Source organism: Tribolium madens, unplaced genomic scaffold (assembly GCF_015345945.1).
Source record: "Tribolium madens isolate multiple individuals breed KSU strain unplaced genomic scaffold, Tmad_KSU_1.1 Scaffold_20;HRSCAF=117;Tcas5.2_LG4, whole genome shotgun sequence".
NCBI lineage: Eukaryota > Metazoa > Arthropoda > Insecta > Coleoptera > Tenebrionidae > Tribolium > Tribolium madens.
In genome coordinates this window covers 13,861,085-13,872,740 of record NW_025400985.1, presented here as the reverse complement: position 1 = coordinate 13,872,740, position 11,656 = coordinate 13,861,085, and the positions used below count along the sequence as shown (strand labels likewise).

Sequence of the window (11,656 nt, the reverse complement as noted above, 5' to 3'; positions counted from 1 at the left end):
TTTTTTTTAAACAAAGTACTGTTCAGCGATGCGGCAAAGTTCTCCAATAATGGCTCTGTTAACAGACATAACTGTCATTACTATGTTTTAGAAAATCCACATTGGATCAGACAAACACATTTTCAAGAAGTTATTTCAGTAAACGTCTGGTGTGGTATAGTGGACGACTACGTTGTTGGACCGTACTTCTTTGATGGAACATTGACTGGAGAACGATATCTTCATTTTTTACAAAACGCATTAGCATTGTTACTGGAAGATATTCCTTTACAAATTAGAAGAGATATGTGGTTTCAGCAAGACGGTGCTCCTCCACATTATGCACGAAACGTGCRACAGTACCTAGACGAAACATATCCGAGAAAGTGGATTGGAAGAGGAAGCATTTACAACTGGCCACCTCGAAGTCCTGACATGACTCCGTTGGATTTTTTTTTTATGGGGAACTGTTAAAGACAAAGTTTATCGCACTCCTTGTCGAGACATGGAARAATTAAAAAATAGAATTCGTGCCGCTTGTGCTGAAGTAACTCCAGATATTTTAGCAAGAGTACGCCGGTCATTCATAACTCGAGTTCAAACATGCTTGCGAAATGATGACCATCATTTGGAACATTTGTTACGATAGTTTTAAGTTTGGTCAACAAGTTATATTTACGTTTCCTTGTTTTGCTGAATTCATGACAAATATAAATGCTTTTGTTCCTTTAGCCGATGTAGCAGTTTCAAAATCATTTATTTTTTATCGCAAATGAGTAATTTTTACAAAATGTTCGGACAGACGTCGATATATTTTTTGGCATTTTGGAGAATCAAGGGATATCCAAAATTACTACTAATAATTTTATAGAATCTAGTTATTATTGGAAAGTGTATATTTGGTTGCATTTTAAAGCTCGTCAGGGTCGTAGTCTTACGTGGGCCACGCTGTATAACGATGAAGAATTAAAAAAATGTGAATTACAGATGTTATAAAATATATGAAAGAGAATGAATCGCAAGACATTTTCCCTCAGGTTTTCAAATTGGCCAGTTTGATTTTTACTTTGCATGCTATTAATGTTTCGGTGGAGAGATTTTTCGTGTCTCAAACGAAATAAAATACACTTGAAGAACAAAATTGATCAAGATAGACTGTCATCGCCAGGGTTGATCAGCAGGCATAGGCAAATATGTTAATGAAAAACATACAACCAAGAGACGGCGCCACTTGCTTTTATTTACAGATTTCTGTAAATTACCACAAACAGTAGTAAACAGAAACTACTAGTGCCATCTCTTGGTTGTATGTTTTGTTTTTACTTAAAAAAATACAGAATATAAAGCAATCTTTGGATATTTGGCGCAAAATATCAAAAAACACTTTTCAATCAACTTTCACTAGTATGGTTCAAATAATTTCCCAGTTAWTTTTTCCCTTTCGAGTTCGAATTATTTGTTACATACTTTGTTCGTGGTATGCTCTTTTCATTGTGTGTTTAAATTTTGCTAAGTTTCGTTATGGTATCTACTTTTAAGGTAGAATTATTCAAGTTTCAAGTTTTCAAGTTTTGAAATAGGTAACACTCTCCTAAAAGATATCCAGCAGCAATGCTCCTCAAGAGAATCTTGAAACTACGGGTAAGAGTCCAGAAATTTGGGGACATGTGAACTGTCGTCAAAATTTGAACAGGTAAAAACATAATTAGAAAGGAAAATTTTCGAATTGTGGTCTGTTTCTAGAACTAGGGGAGATTTTAAGCTCTTTTACAGCTAATGTCATCACACTTGGACGATATCACAAGGGCTTTGCAATGTAGGGTTAGACTCTGAGAAATTTTTATTGATTGATTCTAAAAACACGGTTGTAGAATGAGAAAAGAATGATTTTTTAGGTAACAAATAAGTTTTGACTGAACGTCTCTCTAATAATGTGTCCTCCGCTGTGATTTTGACCGCAGTTCAAACAGAGATTCTGTCAGTCCGGATAGGCTAAAACACTTTGTACCGTAATTCGGTGGTATGTACCGAGAAATTTTTGCTCAACATTTGRRGGAATTGATAATGAGACAATAATCAAGAATCTGATTCCAAAGTAAAGTATAAGAAGTTCAAACAAAAAATTTACACGATAATGTCTTCGCAACAGTTTTTTGGGCTAAAGAAGGACTTTTGCTATTAAGGTTTATACTACCTAAGACGATCATATCAAAAGGAAACTATGCAAAATATTTTAAAGTTTTGTGTGATTCTATCAACTTGAAAAGGCATGAAATCCACACGTCAGATGTACTGCTCTTTCACAAAAACCGACTGGAGCATATATTAGCAAATGTACAGRTCGCCATCTAAATGTGTAGTGCCCAGCAGTGTAACCATTTACTCTACAGTCCTAATCTATCTTCTTTCAGTTATATTTTGTTGGAAACTATCTTGAACGGCAGGATTTTTTAAGAATGCAGGAGCCACCAGTCAAAAATGTAAAAATCAAATCCATTTACTTAGTAATTTTAGAGAATGCTATCATAATGTGTGGTACAATTTTGTTAAATGCATAAATAAACAATTTCAGTCCATTGTATGTGCTTCTTTATGTCTTGATCATAACCAAAATATTATTATGAAACACATATAACTAATTTTATTGAAAATTTTGGTTATTTGTGTTTAAGTTGTAATAGGAAAATTAAAATTGAATGATAAAGTATTTAAATTTGCCGCCAACTTTAGTTCAACATACAAACAAGAGGCGGCGCTAGGCTTGAAATTTTGACGACCGGAAAATTGTGTGTTWCWTGATTTTCTATATTGAGTATATTCTATGGTCATCGCTTAGTTTAATTTCAATTGAAAAACGTTTACTGTTTTCGATTATCAATTCTGAGCAAAAATTTAGTTGTAGACAAAATTTCAAGAGTTAAAAATAGGACGCTTGAATTAGAATATAAAAGATATAAAAAAATGTAATTGTAATTTTTCCAGTCATTTTACGCCTCATTAAAAATTTCACCCGAAATCCGCTAGTGCTTATAAAATAGTCACTTACCTACATCTCCTAGAAATCCTGTTCTCCGATATTCTAAAACTGCACATCTCAGGTCGGCACAGAACTTTGTCTCAAATGTAGAGAACAAACACAAAACCATCACCACAAAATGTACAAAAAAGCTGTTCAACAGGAAATAATTAAAATTCTTGGGCCCCACACAATAAAATAACATACCTAACCTCAAAACCCGGAAGTAGTTTTTCACAGCATTCTTAACACTTTTAAAAGTTTAAAACACTTTACAGCACGACTTTCTTAAACCGATTTGTGTTAATATTTAGTTAGGCTTAATTTCAGTGGATGATAACCGTCAACCAACCYAGACCRGATGTCGACTCCATAGGAGCATGAGTAGAGCTCTTTGGCGCCTCGACTCCTCCGTCGGTATTACAGGCGGCTACAAACTGWACCAACTAGCAAAAGAGCTAACCTTCTAGTTACCAATATTCTAAACTAGGCAACACATTAAACTTGTTTAAAACACGGAATTCGCAAAATACGATAGAAGACTGATGCATTTATAAACACCCACTGAAAATATACGGCTGCATGTAGGCTGCCATTTGGTAATCAATGGTACCAATAACTAAATAACCAAAAGAATTTTAGTAATATCCCTAGTAAAATGAGTATAAAGTGTTTTGTAAGTTGCATAACGTAAGCAAGCCAAACGTGATCAAACCAATAAATAGAACAAAAGTTCTTTTTATTATGTTTTTAGAATTCATTACTTTAACCAACTAATTTTTCTTAATGTTACTCTATATTATTCAATGATTTAATCATTGAATCTTATACAACAGTTCGATTTCATTTACTGGTAAARCAGTTTAATYAGTCGATTATTGGAACCCCAGTTAGAAAAACGCTTTCGAAAGCAATAATATTTATGCATCAATAAAAATTATTATTAAAATTATTTATGTTATATTTATTTCTATTCCGTATTGCTGAGGATAGGTAAGTAAGRTGATAAYGCARAAATAGCTAATTACATTATACGTGGGGTCGGTATAATTTTAGAGCGTGAAGTTTTAATATTGAAGGTCGAAGCAAAGCAGAGAGCTTTAATAAAGCTCACCGCTTTAAAATACCTAAAGCACAAAACTTTTTGGCGTGTTAATTTAAATTTTGATTTGTCAACACGTGACGGGCTAGACGTTTACTATTTGCACTACGAGATGGCGTTAAATAAAATTTTATCTAAAAAAATAAATTGTATTTGTTCTTGAATACTAAACAATTAAATTTGTGCGGTAATTTCATTCAGCATTAATGCAAARACTAAATTTTTTTTGTTATTTACAGGATGCCAATTTTATCTGTTCCCGCCTGAAAAAGCAAAGAAGGCAACATAGTCGGTGCTTGACTATAAAAAACTTCAAAAAAAAATTAAAYTCAAAGCTCAAATGCGAAACAACATTTCAATGGAAACAACAGCAAAAAAATTACAAATTAATGTATTATTRGTTGCCTATCTATAAAATTWAAGAAAATAACAAATAAAATGGGCATCCTGTATTTGTAACACGGCCTTTTGGATTGCTAAGAAAAGTKTTTATTATACGGCCCCTCACTTCAGCAAAATGTCTTTTTTTGAATGACAAATAGGGTGTACCGTGCGCCGTCTATTARATATAAATTTAAACATTTAAACTTAYCSTAAATCAGCAACTGCAACAACACATGTGTAACGTCGGAKGCATACTTTAATTKCTATATWTTTTTTTAATTGCAAGAGATGTAAACAAAGTTTGTATCTTTTGAGTACTTTATTCTAAAGTTTACATTGGTTTACGTTACTATTGAATAAGGTTTTGTATGGCACACGTGTGTATTACAAATAAGTCACTCACGAAAAATGCCCATCCTACTCGTCTTGGTGTAAACCATGACTTATTTGTAATATAACACACTTGTACAATAAATAACTATTATTGCTTACATACTCGTTTCATTATTAATTAATTAATTATTCAATTAATAAAATACAGGGTTTTTCATGAAAGGGTTATTTCTKATTTTTCTGCCGCAACCAACAATACCAATATCACTAACTGCTATAATAAATTAGAATTCAAAGTAAGTGGGATAAATTTGACAGAAATGTCAGATTGACAGGTAACCTATATTTAATCAAAATTCAACAAATAAATTAACAAGTTTAAGTAATGTAAAAGGTGTTCGAATTCTCTACCATCGGTTTCTAAACATGCGCCTAGGCGGTTATTAACGATAACAAAACATGTCGTATCGTTTGAGAAATGATTTTTTCTGTTTTAGTGTCAAAGAGAGAAGACCATATTTTCAGTTATAATTATTTTCAAAATTTGAAATCAAGAAATTGTTGCAATATGTATAATGGGTTGCGGCAAAAACAAATTCAGAAATAACTGCCTCGTGACTATCCCTGTACAGCATAGATGAGATATTATAAGTAGGCTGTACAGATAGATATAGGTTATCTGTCAATCTGACATTTCTGGAAAATCTATCCAACTTATTTTGATTTGTAATTTAAAAAGAATAACATTTAATTTAGCAGTTATTGATGTTGGTATTGTTGGTTGCGGCAAAAAAAWTTTCAGAAATAATCCTTCYGTGAATARCCCTGTATATTTTTATAATGAAAAAAAGGAAAGAAGATAATACAAAACGTTAAAAAATAAAAAACTTTATTCGTTTTCAAGAATCAATATCAACTTCTTTATTGATAAACTTAAGCTGATTTTCTCCATGTGCGGCAATTATGTGTCTTTTCCGTCTGCTGGAATCACAAAATCTTTTTTCACACATATGACAGGGATAGGGTCTTTCTCCGGTATGAAGCCTCATATGAACAGTTAAATTGCCCTTCAATGTAAACWGTTTTGCACACACGTTGCATTGAAATGACTTGATTCCCTCATGAAGAAGATTATGATACATCAAATGCGATTTTTGAATAAAAGTTTTAGAACATACAGTACATGAATAAGGGCGTTCTCCTGTATGCGACCGCATGTGAATCTCTAAATAGGCTGGAGATGTAAATCTAAAATATATGAAATAAAATAAARATATTATAAGCAGACCCTAGTTACTTACGTTTTATCACATTGAACACAAGTGCTTGTCTTTCTAGGGTAGTAGTGAACTAGACAACAATGCATGTGCAAAGATCGTTGGCTCTCAAAGCTTCTTTCGCATTTATCACATTTAACRTCATCTTCAACATTTTTCTTAATACTGCTCTTTTTTCTTCGCGTTTGATTTTGGTGGTTACGTTCATGTTCCAACAAACTACTACGTGACTCGAATCTTTTACCACAGAAAGAACACGTATATGGTTTATTCCCAGTGTGCGAATTTATGTGATCATCGAGTTGAACTTTTGTAGTGTACCCTTTAACACAGAGAAAACATTAATRTAAAAATAGAAACCTAGCCAATGAGTTAAAAAGTTAATTTTAGGAAAAATTATATGAATACACATTTCCCTGATTTTTTGCAAGGATCAAAAACCGTATAAGAAAAATAAAACTACAATTAAAATTCGAGTTAAATAAATATCGTATGATTAAACAATTTTTAGATCAAAGYAGACTTTTATAGTTCAGAATCACAGTTCTAATTTACAGATCATTTAACAAATAGTGACAGTATAATTTTTTGTGAACAAGCAGACTCGACTTTTGTTTCTCAGTCAATATTAACCCCGAATTTAGTTGATCATCGATACTTACTTCTTTTGCATCCTGTATTCAGATAAAATCAAGAAACGTAAAAAAAAACTAAATACAGGGTGTGTCAGAACTCGCGCCCCAGAGATAAATTTCAAATAAGATACTAGTAACATGAAAAAAATGTTTCAAAAATTGTATCTCTCAAAAATTTTGACATTTATTTTTCGACAGTCTTTATGTCTATTCAATGACACTGATTGTCTTGTATACTCTTTTTCATATTAATGTGCATCAAGTAGGTTGTAGAAGTCTAAATGAATCTTTAATATAAAGACCGATTTACACAAAAAGTTTCATTAATAAAGTGTCATTCAGAACAAGTTTAATCACATCAATAATGACAAAAATCTTTATGTTTGCTATCCTATGTTAATTACGTTGTTAATTTTAATAATTTTTTGCTACATGAGGTTCACAATTATTTGAAAAAAATATTTTTAGGAAAGTTTGAAGTTAGTATTGTTTGCATTGCATGGTTGCCACCTTAAAATGATCTCTTTCAACGACTACTTCGATGCACATTAATTTGAAAACGAGTATATAGGGTGACCCAGGGGTTCGTGCACGCTCTATAACTTTCTTTCTATTCAAGTTATCAACATTATAAAAATATTTCTATTCATATACAGGTTGTCCCAAATAAGATACACAACTAAGTTCCGWTTTTTTTAAWAAAAACCCCAATTGTTTATTACATATATGGATTTGCCACTAAATTGTTAATATAACGCACCTTGGTTTCTTAGACTTACCTGCAATAGTTTTTGACTTATGCCAATTTATGTGTCAAAATTGCATCGTGCATAGACCCACAAAAAATTCATAACTTCAAAGCTATTCAAGACAACTTAACCAATCTTTTTCCAGTCGATTCCTTAAGCTTTAGCACATCTTATAAAAAAAATATATACTGTTGTATTTAGAAAATTTATTGCGATTTGTATTTTGTCATTTTCRAAAAATCGTAGTACGCGATGGAACATCGACTCCGAGTTTGCCTTTATCTCAGAAGTCAGAAGACGCGCTAAAGCTTTAGGAATCAACTGGAAAAAAGTTGGTTAAATTATCTTGAATAATTTTGAAGTTATGAATTTTTTTGTGGGTCTATGTAATTTTGACACAAATTGGCATAAGTCAAAAATTATTGCAGGTAAGTCTAAGAAACCAAGGTGCGTTATATTGACAATTTAGTGGCGAATCCAGAAATGTAATAAAAAATTGGGGTTTTCATTAAAAAAAACAGAACTTAGTTGTGTATCTTATTTGGGACAGCCATGTATATAAATAGAAATATTTTTATAATGTGCCTCATTGTTGTATCTATCCTTTAAAAAAAATTATGTCGATAACTTCGATATAAAAAAAGTTGTTGAGCATGCACGCACACCTGGGTCATCCTGTATATGTTTTTTTTTATAATTATTTTGAAAATAAAAGCCACAAATAACATTAAACAGTTACAATATAGCCTGTAGCAAAAGAACTTAAAAAAATATTTTTCCAATATACAGGGTGCGCCAGAACTCGCGCCCCAGAGAAAAATGTCATATAAGGTAAGATACCAGGATCATGGAACRAATGTTAAAAAAAATTATCTATAAAAATTTCGAAGTTATGAGGGTTTAAAGTTTACACTTTGACTCTATTTATTTCTGTTGGAAAAATAATTTTCCAAGTTTTTTTGATATATGCTATTAAAAGAGGAAACAAGGAAGCTGAATCCTAAATTGTAAGTCTGTTCAATGTCATATGTGGCTTTTATTGGCAAAATTTTTGTCACTTTACTAAATAATTGTAAAAAAAACATACCTATACAAGACCATCAGTATCATTAAATAAATATAAAAAAATGTCAAATGTCAAAAAATAAATGTCAAAATTTCTTGACAGATAGAATTTTTTAAACATTTTTTCCATGTTCCTGGTAGCTTATCTTACTTGAAATTTTTCTCTGGGGCGCGAGTTCTGGCGCAGCCTATAGATAAATAGAGCCAAAGTACAAAATTTACTCTCATAACTTTGAAAGTTTTATAGATAGAATTTTTTAAATATTTTTTCCTTGTTCCTGGTATCTTACCTTACATGGATGGCATATTTCTCTGGGGCGCGAGTTCTGAAACATCCTGTATTTACAATTTATTAGTGTAATAATCTAATAATATCGAATAATCGATGCATTTAGTCTCTTACCTTTTCCACAATATTCGCACATAAACATTTTCCCGAGTTTATGTACAGTAAGATGTCTTTTTAAATTCGTCTCAAATTTAAACATTTTAGAACAAATATGACACATGTATTTAAGAAATTTCTCATGCAGCGCAAGATGGTGACTCTTCAAGTAATATGTCGATTTAAAACTTATATTACATTCTGCACACTTAAAATTCCTTGGACGACAGGCTCTGCTGGTTTTATAATGATCCATCATTTTAGTAATAGTGTCACCACATTTGGGACAAATTTTTATTTTTTTTGAGTCAGGTTTACTAGGTTCATTTCTCCTCGTCTCAGATTCGTCTATGCTATCGTTAACAATACGTCCAGGTTCAGGTTCAGGTTTAGAATTGACATTTTCATCACTTATCTTCTTCGTTGGACGACAGTTTTTGTTGGCTTTATAATGATCAATCATTTTAGTAACAGTTTCGCCACATTTGGCACAAGTTTTTAATTTCTTTGAGGCAGGTTTACTAGGTTCATTTCTGATCGTTTCAAATTCATCTTTGCTATCGTTAACAAACTGTTCAAGTTTAACTTTAGAATCCACAGTTTCAATTTCATCATTTTTTTTGTTCGTTGGAGAAGAGTTTTCGTTGGCTTTATAATGATCAATTAATTTCTTTGAGTCAGGTTTACTAGGCTCATTTCTGCTCGTTTCAGATTCGTCTTCGCTATCGTTGACAATAATAGGTTCAGGTTCAAGTTCAGACTTCACATTTTTAATTTCATGATTTTTCTTGTCTACCAGTATTAGTATTTTTATTTTCTCACATCCAATTTCAAGCTGCTTTAAAATATTTTGGGAATGTTTGCATTTTTCAATGAAAGATGTGAAGTTAAACATTTCTTGCAAACAATGTTCGCAAACATTTTTTGGTAACGTGTGGTTTAACTGTACCTAAAATAGAACTCTTAAAATTATCATTTAATCAATTATTCATTATACATACCTGCAGAAAACTTAAAAGAGGGAAACTTATATTTGTAAGTGGTTCAAGCCTTCCTTGATTTAGACATAACCTACAAATGTCGTAGAAATTTGCTGCTATTTTCACAGTGTTAGCAATGTGAGCAAATTCGTTTTCCATTTTATCGCATAAAAATGATAATTTTCATTGAAACAAACTAAAAAACCGGTGAATGCCGTGCAAAGAAAAATATCAAAATCAAAATTTGTTTAGGCAACCCACACAACTTGATGTTTATTATTCTGYCACAGATTAGACTATCAGATGTGACACTCGCTAACTTGACGCTTAGTTGATCTTGAACATGCTTTGATTTTGCAAAGGAAAAACATTTTTTGCTTTATCTGAAACRAGCAAATCTGTACTTACACTCCATTTGATTCAGTAAAAAGAAAAGTTAATTTTTCTCTTGATTTTGGACTAATTTTTCTCTGCTTTTAAGTCCTATCACGTTGGCGGTTTTATTTATTTGAAGGGTATACAGAGACATTTTTTTAGTATACATAGCCCTATGCACGATTCACTTCTACAAAAACTGGGTTTCTTGGCTTCATTGTTGCTCTTAAATCTGTAATTAATATATTTAAGAAATTTATTGATGAAAATAGTAACACGCCTTATTTAAAATATTTACCAGTTTAAAAGTGCAGYCAAGATCATATTGAATTTTTTTTTAGTTATTTGAGATTATGTGGCGGCTGTAATGACAATCCCACTTGTACACAGTTTAAAACAGCTTATAAAAAACTGCTAATACACAGTGAACTAAGTAATAGAGCATTAGGAAATTGCATACCACTGCAACAAATTAATATATTAAACTGTTGAAGTATTCATTTAAAAAGGATCCGTTAAAAACACAAAGTAATTTAAACTTAGAAACAGGTGATCTATTTTGTCCAAACRTGAATATTTATTTAAATCTAAAATGCTATCACAATTTATTGAAAAAACGGTTGTATATACAGGGTGCGCCAGAACTCGCGCCCCAGAGAAAATTTTCAAGTAAGGTAAGATACCAGGAACATGAAAAAATGTTTAAAAAATTCTATCTGTCTGACATTTATTTTTTAACATTTGACATTTTTTATGTTTATTTAATGATACAGATGATCTTGTATATGTTTTTTTTTTTACAATTATTTAGTAAAGGGACAAAAATTTTGCCAATAAAAGCTACAAATAACATTGAACAGAGATACAATTTAGGATACAGCTTCCTTGTTTCCTCTTTTAATAGCCTATAGGAAAAATATTTGTTCAACAGAAATAAATAGAGTCAAAGTGCTTACTTTAAACCCTCATAACTTCTAAATTTTTATAGATAAAATTTTTCTAACATTTTTTCCATGTTTTTGGTATCTTACCTTATATGGCATTTTTCTCTGGGGCGCGAGTTCTGGCGCACTCTGTATAGCAGGATTTGTATCTTTTAAATTAGGAAAAGTGTTACAGTGCGAAAAWTGTGTTGCGTCATTGTTTGGACAAGAAGAAAATTTAATAGGTAGTCTTATAGATTTTAAATCAGGAGGTAGACTGTTATCCTAATGGCGATGTAATTTTTATTTGTAAATAATTTGAAAAACAATTTCGTATTAATGCGAGAATAATTAATTCAAAAATTAATATAGATATTAAAAATTGTGCACAACGTTATAGAGTTTGTCCATTCGAAATCATTATTTAAAAATCATAGAAATGAGCACTATTAA

General features: G+C 31.3%; 1 protein-coding gene and 1 long non-coding RNA gene across 3 annotated transcripts; both read right to left on the bottom strand.

The window, feature by feature from the left end:
- Nucleotides 1–2,927: 2,927 nt before the first annotated feature.
- Nucleotides 2,928–3,360, bottom strand: LOC123005402. The gene is made up of 2 exons (XR_006412744.1): nucleotides 3,203–3,360; nucleotides 2,928–3,147 (listed from the first exon to the last, which is right to left on the bottom strand). It is a non-coding gene; the product is annotated as an uncharacterized LOC123005402 (long non-coding RNA).
- A 2,326-nt stretch (nucleotides 3,361–5,686) lies between these two features.
- LOC123005153 (zinc finger protein 2-like) lies at nucleotides 5,687–10,175 on the bottom strand. 2 transcript variants are annotated; one of them, XM_044398790.1, is made up of 4 exons: nucleotides 9,927–10,175; nucleotides 8,944–9,874; nucleotides 6,116–6,413; nucleotides 5,687–6,062 (listed from the first exon to the last, which is right to left on the bottom strand). In XM_044398790.1, exons 1-4 carry the CDS (start codon nucleotides 10,062–10,064, stop codon nucleotides 5,714–5,716), a joined length of 1,716 nt encoding a protein of 571 aa, XP_044254725.1. In that variant the 5' UTR covers nucleotides 10,065–10,175; the 3' UTR covers nucleotides 5,687–5,713. The 2 variants fall into 2 exon arrangements, with proteins under 2 accessions (XP_044254725.1, XP_044254726.1); XM_044398791.1 differs by lacking the exon at nucleotides 5,687–6,062 and adding an exon at nucleotides 8,831–8,876 and having other exon boundaries at nucleotides 6,279–6,413.
- Between the last annotated feature and the right edge of the window lie 1,481 nt (nucleotides 10,176–11,656).